Source organism: Cavia porcellus, unplaced genomic scaffold, assembly GCF_034190915.1.
Source record: "Cavia porcellus strain 051 isolate PalLab524CR breed Dunkin Hartley unplaced genomic scaffold, mCavPor4.1 scaffold_7, whole genome shotgun sequence".
In the NCBI taxonomy this organism is placed as follows: domain Eukaryota; kingdom Metazoa; phylum Chordata; class Mammalia; order Rodentia; family Caviidae; genus Cavia; species Cavia porcellus.
The window spans coordinates 43,661,944-43,677,945 of NW_026947490.1; the positions used below are offsets into that span (position 1 = coordinate 43,661,944).

Genomic DNA, 16,002 nt, shown 5'->3' on the forward strand with positions numbered 1-16,002 from the left:
ATTGAAGAACTGTGGAGCTTCCAAGGGGCAGGTGGGCGCACAGTGTCCCTGAGGCCCAGCTTGTCTGGAACTGCGGAGTTCTGAGCAGGCAGAGGAGGGCCACTGGTTCTGTAGGCCTAATGGCTTGGGGAAGCATGGTGCCAGAGTCTCAGTAGCTCCAAACATAGAAGGGGATTTTCAACAGATCCTGAGGAAGCTTTCAAATAACACTTGAAACACAGAAATATAGGAAAATGACAAAACGAAAGACCAAATTACAACCTCAAACCTCCAGCCCATCTCAAGAAACCCTAGGAGCGATGTATATAGAAGAAAATATATCCCATCCACCTCATATATCGGACACAATAGCCACTGAAATTGACAAGCAACTCCAGGAAGCTTTAAAGAAATTCAAACTCGAAATAATCTCCCAGATAAAAGAAGAAATGATAAAAGAAATGAAAGAGATTCTAAATATATCTAAAGAAAACACAGATAAAAAGTTGGAGGAACTAAACAAAAAGATAGAATCCCTAGACGAGCAATATAAGAAACAAACAGAATACATAATGCAGATGCACAGAGATATACAGGAAATAAAAAACTCCACTGAAAGTTGTAAAAAACCACCTTAATGAAAGTGAAGATAGAATTTCAGACCTTGAAGACAGGATTGCAGCTAGTGAACAGGAAAGGAAAGATCTTTTGAAAATAACAAGGAATCAGGAAACAACAATTCAACAACTGCAAGACGATGCAAAGAAGAATAACATAAGAATGATAGGGATTAATGAAAGAGAGGGAGACAACATGAAGGATGTCAGGAGGATATTTAGAGAAGTAATAGCTGAAAATTTCCCAAGCATGAGATCAGAAACTGACATCAGGATCAGTGAAGCATATAGAACTCCAAACAGTCATAACCAAAATAAAACTACACCCAGACATATAATAATCACCATACCAGAAATCCAACACAAGAATAGATTATTAAAAGCTGTCAGAGAGAAAAGACAAATCACTTATAAAGGAAAACCTATCAGAATCACAGCAGACTTCTCAGCACAAACGATAAAGTCAAGAAGAGCATGGAGTGAAGTATTCCAGATCCTAAAGCAAAATGATTTCCAACCAAGACTGATATATCCTGCAAAACTATCATTCAAAATAGATGGTGCAATACAATACTTCCATGACAAAGAACAGCTGAAGAACTTCATGAACACCAAACCAACCCTGCAAAAAATATTGAAAGACAGTTTAGATACACAAAGGAAAAAAGCACTAAGCAAAGCAAATAATTAAACAGAACCGAAAGATAAAGATGCAACAGCAGAGAGATAACATTCCTACAATTAACCAGCATTTAACAGTAATAACCATTAATGTAAATGGTCTCAATGCACCAATCAAAAGAAACAGACTAGCAGAATGGATCAAGAAACAAAATCCAACCATATGCTGTTTACAGGAAACCCATCTAACCCAGAAAGATACTCACAGACTGAAAGTCAAAGGATGGAAAACAATTCTTCATGCAGCAGGAATCCAAAAAAAGGCAGGAGTAGCCATTCTGTTTGCAGACAACGTGAACTTTAAACCAACAATGACCATAAAGGACAAAGAAGGTCACTACATACTCATAAGGGGAAAACTCCAAGAGGAAGAGATAACTATCTTAAATATATACGCACCAAACTCCAGAGCACCCAGTTATATAAAACAATTATTAACAGAAATGAAAACTCAAATTATCAGTAACACAATTGTAACAGGAGACCTTAATACACCACTGACACCAAGGGACAGATCAACCAGACAGAAAATGAGCAAAGAAATAACAGAACTGAATCACACCTGTGAACAAATGGGTTTGATAGACATATACAGAATGTTCCACCCAACAACATCAGAATACACATTCTTCTCAGCAGTACATGGATCATTTTCTAAAATAGACCATATATTAGCTCACAGAACATATTTAAGCAAATGCAAAAGAGTTGAAATCATCCCTTGCATATTATTGGATCATAGCGCTCTGAAATTAGAAATTAATGACAAAGGATACTGCAAAAATTCCGCAAACACATGGAAACTAAATAACACACTCTTGAGTAATCAGTGGGTCACAGAAGAACTTAAAGAAGAAATTAAACAATACCTAAAAGAAAATGAAAATGCAGATACAACTTACCGGAATCTGTGGGATGCAATGAAAGCCGTTCTGAGAGGAAAATTTATTGCACTGAGTTCCCACATCAGGAAAACAGAACGAATACAAATAAATAACTTGATGCTACACCTCAAACAGCTAGAAAAAGAAGAGCAAGTCAAGCCCAAAGCCAAAAGAAGAGAGGAAATTATAAAAATCAGAGCAGAAATCAATGCAATAGAGACTAAGAAAACAATCCAAAGAATCAACGAATCAAAGAGTTGGTTCTTTGAAAGAATAAATAAAATCGATAAGCCCCTAGCCAACCTTATTAAAAAAAGGAAAGAAAAAGCTCAAATTCATGCAATAAGAAATGAAAAAGGAGAAATCACTACAGACCCAATAGAAATACAGAGGATCATCAACACCTATTTCGAAAACCTCTACTCTCAAAAGTTTGATAACACAGAAGAAATAGACAGATTCTTAGAAGCATATGAAGTACCAAAGCTAGATCAAGAGGATATAAAACTGTTGAATAACCCAATCTCTGCTAATGAAATTGAGAATGTAATTGGGTCCTTGCCCACCAAAAAGAACCCAGGCCCAGATGGATTCACTGCAGAATTCTACAAGAAATATAAAGAAGACCTAATGCCGACACTCCTCAAACTATTCAATGAAATTGAAAGGGAAGCAATCCTTCCTAAGTCATTCCTGGAAGCAAATATTACTCTAGTACCAAAAACTGAGAAAGACCCAACTATAAAAGAGAACTATAGACCGATCTCCCTAATGAACACAGATGCAAAAATCCTCAATAAAATATTGGCAAATAGGATCCAGCAAATCATCAAGAAGATTATACACCATGACCAGGTGGGATTCATCCCAGGAATGCAAGGATGGTTCAACATACGCAAATCAATAAATGTAATCCACCATATCAATAAAGCCAAAAATAAGAATCACATGATCATCTCTATAGATGCAGAAAAAGCCTTCAATAAGGTCCAACACTTATTCATGATAAGAACTTTACAGAAAATTGGAATAAATGGTCTTTACCTCAATATAATAAAGGCCATTTATGACAAACCAACAGCCAGCATCATACTAAATGGCCAAAAATTGAAAGCCTTTACTTTAAAATCGGGTACAAGACAAGGATGTCCTTTATCACCACTCCTATTTAATATAGTACTGGAAGTACTAGCCAGAGCAATTAGGCAAGAAAGAGAAATAAAAGGGGTAAAGATAGGAAAAGAAGAAGTTAAATTATCATTGTTTGCAGATGACATGATACTCTACATAGAAGACCCCCTAAACTCCATTGAAATACTCTTAGATACAATAAATAAATTCAGTAATGTGGCTGGATACAAAATCAATACTCAGAAATCAATAGCATTCCTATACACGAACAACAAAATTACAGAGAGGGAAATAAGAGAAACTGGACTATTCACATTAGCAAGCAAAAAAATGAAATATTTAGGAATTACTCTTACGAAAGAAGTGAAAGACTTATACAGTGAAAATTATAATACACTGAAAAAGGAAATTGAAGATGATCTCAGAAAATGGAAAGACATCCCTTGCTCATGGATAGGAAGAACAAACATTGTGAAAATGGCCATTCTCCCAAAACTGTTATACAGATTCAATGCAATCCCAATAGAAATACCATCAACATACCTTATAGATCTAGAGAAATCACTCCTAAATTTCATCTGGAACCAGAAGAGACCTAGAATCGCAAAGGCAATTCTAAGCAGCAAAGACAAAGCAGGAGGCATCACAATCCCTGACTTGAAGTTATACTACAAAGCAACAGTAGTAAAATCAACATGGTATTGGAATCAAAACAGAGCTGAAGATCAGTGGAATAGATTAGAAGATACAACCACAACTACGAACACACTCAACCACCTTATTTTTGATAAAGGAGCCAAGCAGGTTCACTGGAAGAACGACAGTCTCTTTAATAAATGGTGCTGGAAAAACTGGCTCTCCATTTGCCGAAAACTAAAGCTAGACCCATGTCTATCACCATGTACTAAATTAAAATCTAAATGGGTCAAAGATCTGAATATTAAAACAGAAACACTAAATCTATTGGAAGACAAAATAGGTAGAAACCTTGGAGACATAGGAGTAGGTAAAGAATTCATGAACAGGACTCAAACCGCACGGGAAATACTTCCCAGAATCAATAACTGGGACCACTTCTTATTAAAAAGTTTCTGCATGTCAAAAGAAATCTCCAGCATAGTGAAAAGAAAACCCACAAACTGGGAAAAGATTTTAGTGAACTCTCTCTCAGACAAGGGCCTCTTGTCTAAAACATATAAAGAATTAAAGAAACTCAGACCTCCGAAATTCAAAGATCCAATCCAAAAATGGGCATCTGAGATGAATATGCAATTCTCAGATGAAGAAATCCAAATGGCAAATAAATACATGAAAAAATGCTCATCATCATTGGTCATTAGAGAAATGCAAATTAAAACCACACTGAGATACCATCTCACTCCTGAAAGAATGGCCAGGATCAAGAAAACCGACAACAAATGCTGGAGAGGCTGTGGGGAAAAAGGAACTCTCCTGCACTGCTGGTGGGAGTGTAGACTGGTACAGCCTTTGTGGAGATCTGTCTGGAGATTTCTCAAAAAGTTGGGACTGGAAATCCCATTTATTCCAGCTATTCCACTTCTAGGCATATTCCCAGAAGAACTGAAAGCATCATACCACAGTGATATATGTGCACCTATGTTTATAGCAGCACAATTTGTAATCGCCAGATCTTGGAAACAACCCAAGTGCCCATCAACTGAGGAATGGATAAAAAAGTTGTGGTATTTCTATACAATGGAGTATTATTCAGCTATAAAGAAGGATCACATTGAGATATTTATCAATAAATGGGCGCAGCTTGAGACCATACTCATTAGTGAAATAAATCAATCTCGCATGTGTGAATACTGAATAGTTTCCCTAATGTAAATAATGATTCAAATATATAAAAATATGTGGTAATCATGATTCCCCATTAGGTGGCCTTGAAGTCTTATAAAGTTTTCACTCATTAATTAGAAAGGCTTTATTCTGGGCTTCTTGATATGAAAATATTTGAAGCTAGAGTATATGAAGTTTTATCCAAATATTTCAAGGAAAAAGACACTATGGTAACTACTATTAAGTCAGGTTATAAGGTGGTGAAGTACTAGGTTGTTGAAACAGTGATGCTGTGACCTCTATTGTTATATTGTTATGTCCTGTTTTATCTCAATCTCCCCCTTATTGTTTCAAAAAAAATTATTTAGTCATTTCTTATGTTTGTCTTAATTAAAGAAAAAATTCAAAAAAATTAGGATATATAAATAGTAACTCTTTTCGATTTCCTATTAACTTGTTTTGAAGTCCTGTAGTACTCCCACAATCTTGTTTTGACTGATTAGACTCTGTTCCATTCTATATGATAGTATCAAGTTTGAAGACATAGGCAACTACTTTGAAGACAATAAGATTCACTAAGATACCCATTCTGGTTTGACTATTGTCTTCTTTGGAAGTCCTGTAATGTTTACAATGCCTAAGTTTTATTGGTCTTGTTCTCTACTGTTTTGTCCAACTTTATAATATCTAATAAAATAGACAATTCTTTTTAAGGAAAAAAAAAAGAAAAGATGGATTTGTGCTACTATCGTCTGGACATTATTTCATGCCTATATCTTGTATTCTGATCGACTACTATGAAGATAGCCATGTGAAATGTATAAATTATTGTTACTCTCATATTAGCCCAATTTGGAACTCTGTTTTATCTTATATCTATTTTTCTTCTTCTCTTACAGTAAATACAGAAACTGTGATGGGGGAAAAGGCAAAGTAAGGAAGGGAAAAGGAAATTGTACATACATACATATATACACATGTATGATAGTAATATAGTTTCTCTTAGCTCATGTAGTATTCCATGTAGACAATACTAATTATTGTTATTGTCTTACTAGCCTGTTTTATTGTTAGTTTTACTTTTTTTCTCTTTAAAATAAAAGGAAATCTGGGGGGACCAGACATTTGGTTGAAGATTATTCTGAATATTTCTGTGAAGATATATCTTGATGAAATTAACACTCAAAACAATTAAACTGAATAAAATGCTTGCTACCCACTATGTGCATTGAAGGCTGAGTGGAACAAAGGACTGATCTCCCTCAGTTGAGGGTTCCTGACTGAGTGCTTAAGCAGGGACATGGGCCTTTGTGTCTTCAGATGCAAACTGAAAATGGCTTTTCTTGGATCTCAAGGTTAGTAGCATTTGAACAAGGCCTAAGCCATTGGTTCTCTTCAGTCCCTAGTTTGCTGACCAAATCTTGTGACTCATCAGTTTCCATAATCACAAAGGTAAATTCCTTTCAGTGTATGTGAAGACAGGAACCCTGGGCCAAGTACAGTGCATTCCCGGCTCCACTGTACTCAAGGCCGAGAGTTTACTCTTTGCTGTGTTACACCACCAGTATTTAACAGTTACCAGAGTCTGCAACGTGCTCTGACATCCACTTTAAGTGCTCCAGTCATAACAGGCCTACACAAAGACACTCTAGTGCTAAAACAAACTTAATTCTGTAATGCGGTGCTCAGGGAAGAATCATATTTTAAATATTAAATTTCTATGGAAATCAAGTTGAAATATTTTGAGTTAAGAATCCCAGTCATCCTCAGTGTCTTATTTGGCTCTGTCTCAGCTGTGGAGTCCCTTACTGCCCAAGACAAGAGGAAGTTCTTTGCACATTGTGGTGCAGACAGGGTTCACAGGACAGGGTAAGGTTTTGTCAGCATCTCAGGTATTTGGTTAATTCGAAGCCAACTGACTGAAACATTCCATTCTTCTTTACAAATATTTTATTTTAAAAAACTTTATGCCTCAAAAATTAAAAGAAAGACTAGTATAATGAAAGCCAGTATGCTTGCCTCAGTTACTGAATTTTGAGGGTCACTCTCACTCTCTCTGTCTCTGTCTGTCTCATATACGCATTTTTACTTATTTCTAGTGAACTATTTGAAGATTGTTCGAATGCTTCCAAAACCAATTTGGAAGTAATATGGGATTGTTGACTTTATAGTATCAATAATACATATTCCATGTTTAATTTCCCCATACTGTCACCAAAGCTTCTTCTATAGCTTCTTTGGATCCAGAGCTCAGTCAAAGTTCCTATTTGGTTGTCATGTCTCCTCAGCCCCGCTGAGTCTCACTGTCCTTTGCTTTCATCTTTCATGACACTGACGGTACTGAGGGACATTGTTGAGAATGACTTCTATTTCAGATCTGTTTCTCCTTGTGTATGCTGGTTAAGCTTTTCTGATAAAAGCACTCAGTGAGTGAGATTGTACCCTCCACTGCATCATATCAGGAAGGACACTAGGGCAGTGTGTCACTAGCAATCATTACTGCTGGTAATGCAACAATTGATCTGTAAGTGGTGATGCTTTGAGACTATGTTGCCATCTTGTTGCCCAGCAACATCTCATTTTCTGATTTCAAAAACCCCTGTGAATCTGAATAAATTGTTACCAAAGGATCACAAAGAGTGACTTCCTAATGTTAGCTTTTCTCTACACTGATTATCTGTTGTTTTCTCTAAAGAAGAGCTTCTCGCTGCTCTTATTTTTTTTAGAACCATTATCTCATGGATTCTTTTAAGACAGTATATCATAATTCATTATTATCAATTTTTACTTTCATGTTCAAATTATCCCTAGTTTAGCTAGCAGATAATGTGTCTTACTATATAAAAGATTCTAGAGACTTAAAAGATATATCAAATTATTTTAGCATTGATCCTAGATTCCCTGACTTAAGAAAACAAGCCAATCCCAAGTGCCTAAACATTTACCAAACAAAACATTCTGTTCACAAAATCTACAATAAAATTATGTTCACAGAGCTCAGTATACAGTTTTGCCAAAGAGACTGGGGTGTGAGGCAAGGAGGGTAAAGGGAAAAGATCTTTTTCAAGTTAGAATCACATCAGTCTGCTACACTATTTGTGGTCTGTGGCCTATAACTTTAACTCAAGAGGTAGAAGTCTTCCAGAGACTTCTATGCTACTATGCTACTCTGCAATTTTCATTTTGGAGAAGGGGGTAGAAATCTACTTAGGATTGCTTGTCTTTTTCCCTGAGGAACTTCTCAATTTCCTTTTTGGAGCCTGTGCTTCTGTGTTCTCAGATCTGCACTGGCTGGAGCTGTTTAGTGAGGAGGCCTCCAGAAGATGCTGCAGCAGTTTTTTTTTTTTTGTCCTGGGCTATTCTTGCTTTGTCCCCTCTTTATTTTTAATGACATCTAAGAAACCTACCTCCTCAGGTACACTCTCTCCTTGTTCCACTTTCCTGGGAGCTGAATTTCTACAGTGAAGACAAGTGCCTCTGCCTTTCCTTTGCTACAGGAAACCCCAAACCCAGACAATGGACCTCCTTGGAACCCACTCTGCCCACCAGCACAGAAGAAGGTGAGGGTGAGCAGCAGGCTAGACAGAAGATTCATCTGTATTTCTAGCTGCTCCCCATTGTTCCTGCTCCCATTGCTCCCTGAGCTCCTCCTGTCAGATCAGCAGCAGCATTAGATTTTCATAGGTGTATAATCTGTATGTGAACTGTGCATGTGAGAGATATAGGTTGCAAGCTATAATCATCCAGGGCCCTCACCACCACCACTACCACCCCCACCCAGCCTGCACCCTGTGAAAAATTGTCTTTCATGAAACCAGTCCTGGGTGCCAAAAAGCTGAATACCTCATCCTCTGATGCGGGACTCTTTCAGAGAGGCTCAGTTTAGTTGGGTCAGCATATCTGGACCTACCTTTCTGGGTAAGACTCTCATACTAGAGAGCTCGCAAAGCACATTGTATGGCACTCATGGAACCCAGCTACCTTGTACAAAAAGTGCTTTTGTGGCTTCCAAAAGTCAAAAGCATTCATGAAAGTATTTCTTTTAATGGCTGAATCTTTGTTACAGTCACAGCTATTCAGGGAAGCTACATGTGTCAAGGATAAGTGGACACCTTGTCAAGGCTCTTGGTTTTCCAAAGGTCCTCACACACTTGTAAACCACGTATCTGGCATCTGACTGCTAGGCCCCCACTGACTGCTGTCTGGCTGGAAATGTCTGTGGCTTGAGGTTTATGGAGCCTGCTGTCTTAGCTCTGGTATCCAAGAAAATAGCCTGAAACGCTAAGCTATGTGCTAACACATTATGGATGAATCTAGTCCCAGGAAGCAGGAATAAGAAAGAACAGGACAAGCTAGGAATGAAGGGGAACACATGGATGTGCCATATAGGGTGTGTCTGCCTAGTCTGGCCACAGCTTTGACACAAGCTGGTTGCTTTTTCTCTCAAGGTTTCCTTTAATCAAGCTTGTCTGCATAGCAGACTGGGAGAGGGAACGCAAAACATTTGTTCACTGATTCTAATATTTCATTGTCAAGATTAACTTCCCTAGTTATGCCAGTAGGGAGCCCAGGGTAGAGGGGTGGTCCATGGTGTATGTGACGGGTGATTGTGACTTGCCAATCTGACTTGAGTAAGAACTTTCTGGCAGATTGGTAAATTCTGGGTGTGTCGCAGATAATTTACAGCAAACTAGCAGAGATGTACTATGAATATGGGTGGTCTCAACCAATAAGTAGAATTATAACTTGGACAGAATAAAAAGGGAAAGAAGAGAAAAATGTTTCTCTATTCTGGAAGAACTCTAGTCTTTGCCATTGTCTTTGGACACTGATCTGCAATTTCTTCAGTCTCCCAACAATAGTTTCTTCGTATATGTGCTACTGGATTGAGCATACCATCAGTGATTCTAGAGTGAACTTCCAGGCCTTTGATCTTTGACTGCTTCTGGGTCCTCTGGCCTTTCAGTGTATGCTTTGGATTCTTTCACTTATGATCTTGTAAACTCCTGCTTCTGATCCTGTAAACCTACCTAATAAACCCTTTGTATCATTACATATATTTTATATTGACCCTTCTTCTCTAGAGAACCACAAATAATACACTGTACAGAAGGGAGATGTTTTCCAGTCATAGGCCCAAGTGCCAGGAGGAACTGGCACCCTAGGCTGGCAGTTGTAGTAGCTGGAATCTAAAATCCAGGATCAGCACAAGCTGAGGCTACATCCAATTCAGCCAGCACAGTGCTGTACACCTGCTTTGCACTGCTCAATGGTCAGTGTATACAATCCCAGCCTCATTGCCCCAGAACAAAGTTCTAGCAATCTGCCATAAAACTCTGCCCCTCGTGGTTTAGAGTTTCTCTGTCCATGTGACTAGCCAAAAAAGCAAAGCAATATCAAATAGTTCCAAATCAGTTGTGGTAAACAGCTGTGGTAAAAAGCCCACATGGCTGTGCCAGGTAAGCATCATTGATACATGAAATCATCTGCCCTAGTGTAGCGGAAGTCCCCACTCTTGCTGTGCACTTTGCTCTCCTGAATTCTCTGGTTCTTTTCTATCCCTCAAGGTTGTAAGGCTTGTGTGCCAGCTTTGAGGATGAGTTTTTACTCCTGAAGCAATAGACATCTCTAGTGAGGCAGGTCCTTTGAAATTTAGGGTAGAGATGAGCTCTTGTAGACTGCTTTTGGCTATAAGAAAGAGACACAGACAGAGGAGCCTGGCTATGGAGATCCATGCTATCCTTCTAAACCCTCCTGGGAGCTAAGTAGTTCTACCTCCTCTAGGGAATGAAGGAAGAAGTGAAGAAAGAGACAGCACAGAAGTATGTGTGTCAATGGGGCTTCCTTAATGTGGGAGAAATGATAGGGTAGTGAGAAAGTGCTCCTCTGTCACACCCCTAGGTTCTAAAACACTGTGTCAAGACCTCCTAAATGCCTTTTCACTGGGATGGGGACTGGGGCCACTCCAGGACTTGCTCAGGATCTGCAAGTCCCTGAGCTCAACAAATCTTTTCAAGAGTTGAGGGATTGTCTTCCATTCTCTAAGTGTTTATTTAGGGTCACTGCCTTGCCCTGGCTGAATCAGGAGGGAAAAATACACCCAACACACTCACTGGCTTACCACCTCCTTCCCCATCATTCCTTTAATGGACTCTGGATTTCATCTGAGAAGGGGTGAGTGAGAAACCCAAAGCCCTGAAGGATAAGCGTGGCCACAGTTAATTCCATTGTATGTGTCTAGAAGCTCCTCTTCAGAACAAGAGAGTACTGTCAATAGTTGAACTCATTTTAGGGGATATAGCTGTTAGTCTGGGAAACAGGAAAAATCACTTTCAGAACAATTATTCACTAAGAAATGAGCATCTGATTTACTAGACCCTACACTGTGGCTTGCAGGAATGACGTGAGTAAGGTTTGCACACTAGAACAAGTGGCCACTGCTGGTTGGGAAGCCAAAGCAGAAGGTTTGAGGTCAACCTGAGATATTCAGCAAGATCCTGTTTCAAGATTAAAAATAAAGAAGACGGATCAGCTTTTCTTTTGCATTTCAGATACCCACAGGACATGTAAGTTTTGAACAAAGCAAAGAAATCACCTCAGACTCATAGTGTGGACCTGAAAGGCACGATCTTATTGGTATCCTGGAATACTATGAGCTCTACATGCATTGAACTCCCATGATTAAGAGTGAGCAGATACAGAGATGGATGACTTTGTAGAGACCTTGTGTATTCATCAAGTGTCCTTATCAATATTCAACCTGACAGTCTGTTATTAAAAACCAGCTGTATGCCAGGCACTGTGTTGAGCCCTACATGCACATCATTGGATTTGAGCTTTTGTTTTAAGGGTCTTTCACTCATACTGACAAGACAGAAATGCCTGCATCTCTGCAACAGATGAGTGATCTGGAGGAGAGGACACAACTGTCAGTCAGGGGCCTTGAATTTACTTTAGTCTGAGTTCCGCCACTAACTGCTCTGGTTCTCAGTTGCCAGCTACAAAATTGGAGTTGTCTTAATATAATTTAAATTCCTTCCTGACTTCAGTATTGGTAATTCCAAATCTCTGTATAAAGTGCCATAGGAGCCCAAAGGAGAGACTGCTGAATGGGGCAGGGCTGACATTTGAGTCAGGGATATGGAAATGAGCAGATTCCTGGAGAAGGAGATGACTGGGAAAGGCTCTCCAGGAAGAGATAATGCAGAAAGGCTGTTAGGATCGGAGAAGAGTGGTGCCTCACTAGGTACAGCATCTGGAGGGCAACAGCATCAGGAGGAGAACATAGAAAGGCAGATAGGTAGAGATCCTTGGGTGCCCTAGGAAGGATTTTGCTTCAGGGGTATAGTAGGGCTTAGGAACAATCCCATGATACAAAGCACTGGGGTCAGAAATCAAGAGAAAGTGTGATCAGCATCACCAGGGTGCACAAAGCATACACTGGCTCAAAGGTGACAAAGAATCATCTTAAAGAAAGCATGTTTATTCACTGTTTCCACATTGAGATTGTAAGGCCCAAGATGAGGTACACCAAGGCAGGGACCTCCACCTTCCTCTGTCAATTGTGGCTGATGAAACCCAAGATGCCATGGTGAAATTCTCTTGACTCCAGCAGATAGGGGCTATCTGGCTGAAGGTTGGCTCAGGACCAGCATGATCCACATGAATGGCCTGTCTGGAGTCACATGAGGGCACCAGACCTAAAGGGCTTTGGCTTTCTGGATCATCCCTGGACCAATGGCATCTGTTACCTGAAAATTTATTAGAAAAGCAGACTCTCAGACTCCACCCAGATGGAGTCAGAATCTTTCATTCTCACAAGATCCCCAGCTAATGCAGAATAAGCATATTAAAGTTTTAGATGGTCTCCATTTAAATTGCTAAATAAGCTTCTCCCCACCCCAGGTCTCTCTTTATTTCTCACCTCGGGGAAAGAGGAGCAGTTCCTGAGCTTCCAGTCTGATTAACTACAATTTCTTCCCCATTCATATGTTCATTCAGACAAGCACTATTTGAGCACTTCCTAAATTCCAATGTATATCCCATCTCCATCCCTGATGCTGCTACCTTATGCTGTTACTTCTAACAGACAGGAAAAGACCTGGGGCTTGGGGTAGAAAATCTACTTACTTGGGTGTAGATGTTGGTTCACGGGCAGTAGAGAAGTAACTCTCTTGTTAGGTCCTGACCCTGGAGTCTGAGGCAGGTATAACAGTATCAAGCACCATTTCACTGTAGGGAGGCCAGCAATGAGTCCCTTGTTGGAGTGGGGTGGCATGCTTCTTGTTCAGCCACAGTAATCCCCAGGAGATGGCAATTGAGAAACACATGCATTGAAAGCAGGACCTCCTTGCAGGAACTGAGGAATAGTCTCATAGAGGGAATGTGGGTGCCACCAAGGCATGGAGCTCACTGAGCAAGTCAGCATTCAGGAAGGCCCTGGGTTGGGATTAGCTTATTATTAAATAGAAAGAACCACTAGTTCAGGGCTGTAACCTAAGAGAAGGTTGAAGTGCAGAAGGGCCATGTGCTCCGGTCGGCCTGGGAGCAGAACATTTAGCATAAAGGATGCTGCATGTAGTCTGGGGGAGTTTAAATCTTGCACTCAGTGCTCCCACTTCCCCATTGTAGCACTGAGGTGCAGAGGCTTGAGGCAGCAGCTGGGAAGCCATGTGAACTCATCTGTGAGGATCTGAGGTGGCTGACTGCTGGACCCTGGAGGCTGGGGTGCAGGCCACTTTCACCTGGGAGTAGATGACAGGGGAGCCCTAGAAGGAAAGAACACTTGGGTGAGGGCCAGAGGGTGGCCCACAGGGGAGGCCACACAAGTCAGGTGACTTACCTCGTTCGTGAGAATCTTGGGTCTGGAGGCTGCTGTGGAAAGAAGAGGTGCACTTAGCTGTGGAGGCCTACATAGCATCTCTCTGCACCCTTTCCTGGTGGCCAGACCCACCCTTGCTGCCTTCTGTCTCCTCCCTGTCCAGCAGCTGCCCCTCCTTCAGCCTCACCATGATGACCAGTCCTCTCCTCCTCATCACCTCACATGCTCCTATGCTTAGTTCCTGGGGAGCTCTAGGAGAAGGAAACCTACCTTTACTCTTCTTAGTTCTCTGATTTCTGATTTACATCATGCATTATGAAGAGGCAACACAGCCCAGAGCACACTTTAGAGAGCAGACTCCAGGTCCAGGCTACCTCTAACTGAGCCTGGGTCTGCCTTGCCTCTCCTGGGGCATGGAGCAAGTCATTCAACTTCTGCCTCAGTTTCCATACATTGCCTGCCTACAGGGTTATTGTAACTATATGTGAATTCATTTGCATGTATGTATATATTAAATATTGTGTCTGTATCATTTCTGTCTCTCATGAGCTGAGTAAGTTTTTGTGTTTCCAGAGCAGTTCTGAATAGGATAAATAAGTTCTGTCATTATCATAGGCATTTGTGTCATAGTTCCCTGTGCTAAAGTATAGTGCTAAGGGATACAGATGAATAATACTGTTTTTGTTTTCAAGCTGGAGTTCTTCATAACTACCACCAGATAGGGCTCTCTACTTTTGATTAGGTATCAGGATTCCCCAGCACTTCACTGAGAGTTTAGACTCCAGAAGCAGATTTTTTGGTGGTTTTTAGTTACATGACTTTGGGCCACTCCTTTCAGGTCACTATGCCCCAGTTTCCTCATAGGTAATATGTGGATAATAGGGTTTATTTTCAAAGGTGATATCAATTTGAATGAGCTCATGTGTGCTAGAAGAGTATTACAGAAAGAACAGTGGAGGACCGAAATGGTAGCTTAATGTTACAGTGGCTGCCTAGCATGTGTAATGCTCTGAGTTCAATCACACACACACACACACACACACACACACACACACACACACACACACACTAATAATAATAATAAGAAAGTAAAAATGGGGTGTAAACACAATTCACTTGACCTTATACAAAAGAAATTGGAAAAGTAGAATCAGGCTAGTTAATCACATTGCACTTTTCATAAAGCGGTTAGAAGTCTGCCACACAAAACCTTGCTTCTCTTTCCTGCTCCTGGCAGGAGGAAGTCAAACTTCAGATACCTCAATGTGACCACTTGCAAGAGTGGGGACAATAACAAAGCCAACTGGCACACAAACTGCATCACAGCAGCTTGCCACAGCATTTCCATGTCTGTTTCCTCAGAAAACCCCTGCACTAACCCCATGAGATGGTGTTCTAGTTGGAATAATGTCCCTCAAAAATGTTCATACCTTAATTTTGCAACCTGTGAATAGGTTACCTAAGTTTTCCTTAGAAGGATTTTTTAGGTGTGAAGGTTATGAACTTTTAGATTCTGTGTTATCCAGGTGAGCACAATGTGATCATGTGCATCAGAGAACTTTTCCCAGAAGTGGTCTGAGGAAGGCCTAATTACAGAATGAACCAAGTTGCTGCAACTTTGCTGCTATGAAGACGGAGGAAGGAGACATACATACACCAAGGAAGTGGAAACCGCTTTAGCAGGACAAGTCAAGAAACATTCATCCCTACAGCATGCAGAACGGCACCCAGCCCTGCCAGTACCTTGATTTTATCTCAGTAAGACCTGTGTCAGACTTTGAACTTATAGGACTGTCAGATAATCAATTTTGTGTTCTTTAACCCCACCAGATTGGTGGTAACCTCTCACAACAGCAACAGCAAACTAACACAGGCAGGAGGATCCATAGACTGATGTATTAAAGTCCTTCTCCCAATTCATGCACTGAAGTTCTAAACTCCTGTGTGATCGTATTTGGAGATGGAACTTTTGGGATAATTAGATCATGATGGAATTAATGTCCTTATAAAATAGGACAAGAGAAAAAGGATCTCTCTTCTATGCAAGGGAACACTAAGACAGCATCTGTCTGCAAACCATCAAAAG

At 40.3% G+C, this 16,002-nt stretch overlaps 1 protein-coding gene across 10 annotated transcripts in view; it reads right to left on the bottom strand.

Moving 5' to 3' along the window:
- Nucleotides 1–12,557: 12,557 nt before the first annotated feature.
- Nucleotides 12,558–16,002, bottom strand: part of Fcrl5 (Fc receptor like 5) — a 32,860-nt gene continuing 29,415 nt past the window's right edge. For 9 of the 10 annotated variants that reach the window (XM_063253447.1, XM_063253442.1, XM_063253446.1 and 6 more), the window contains 3 exons: nt 13,938–13,969; nt 13,226–13,863; nt 12,558–12,846 (listed from right to left, as the gene is read on the bottom strand). In XM_063253447.1, coding sequence (XP_063109517.1) covers nt 13,774–13,863; nt 13,938–13,969 — 122 coding nt within the window. In that variant the 3' untranslated portion in view covers nt 12,558–12,846; nt 13,226–13,773. The remainder of the gene's footprint in view (nt 12,847–13,225; nt 13,864–13,937; nt 13,970–16,002) is intronic. The other variant, XM_063253439.1, reaches the window with a different exon arrangement.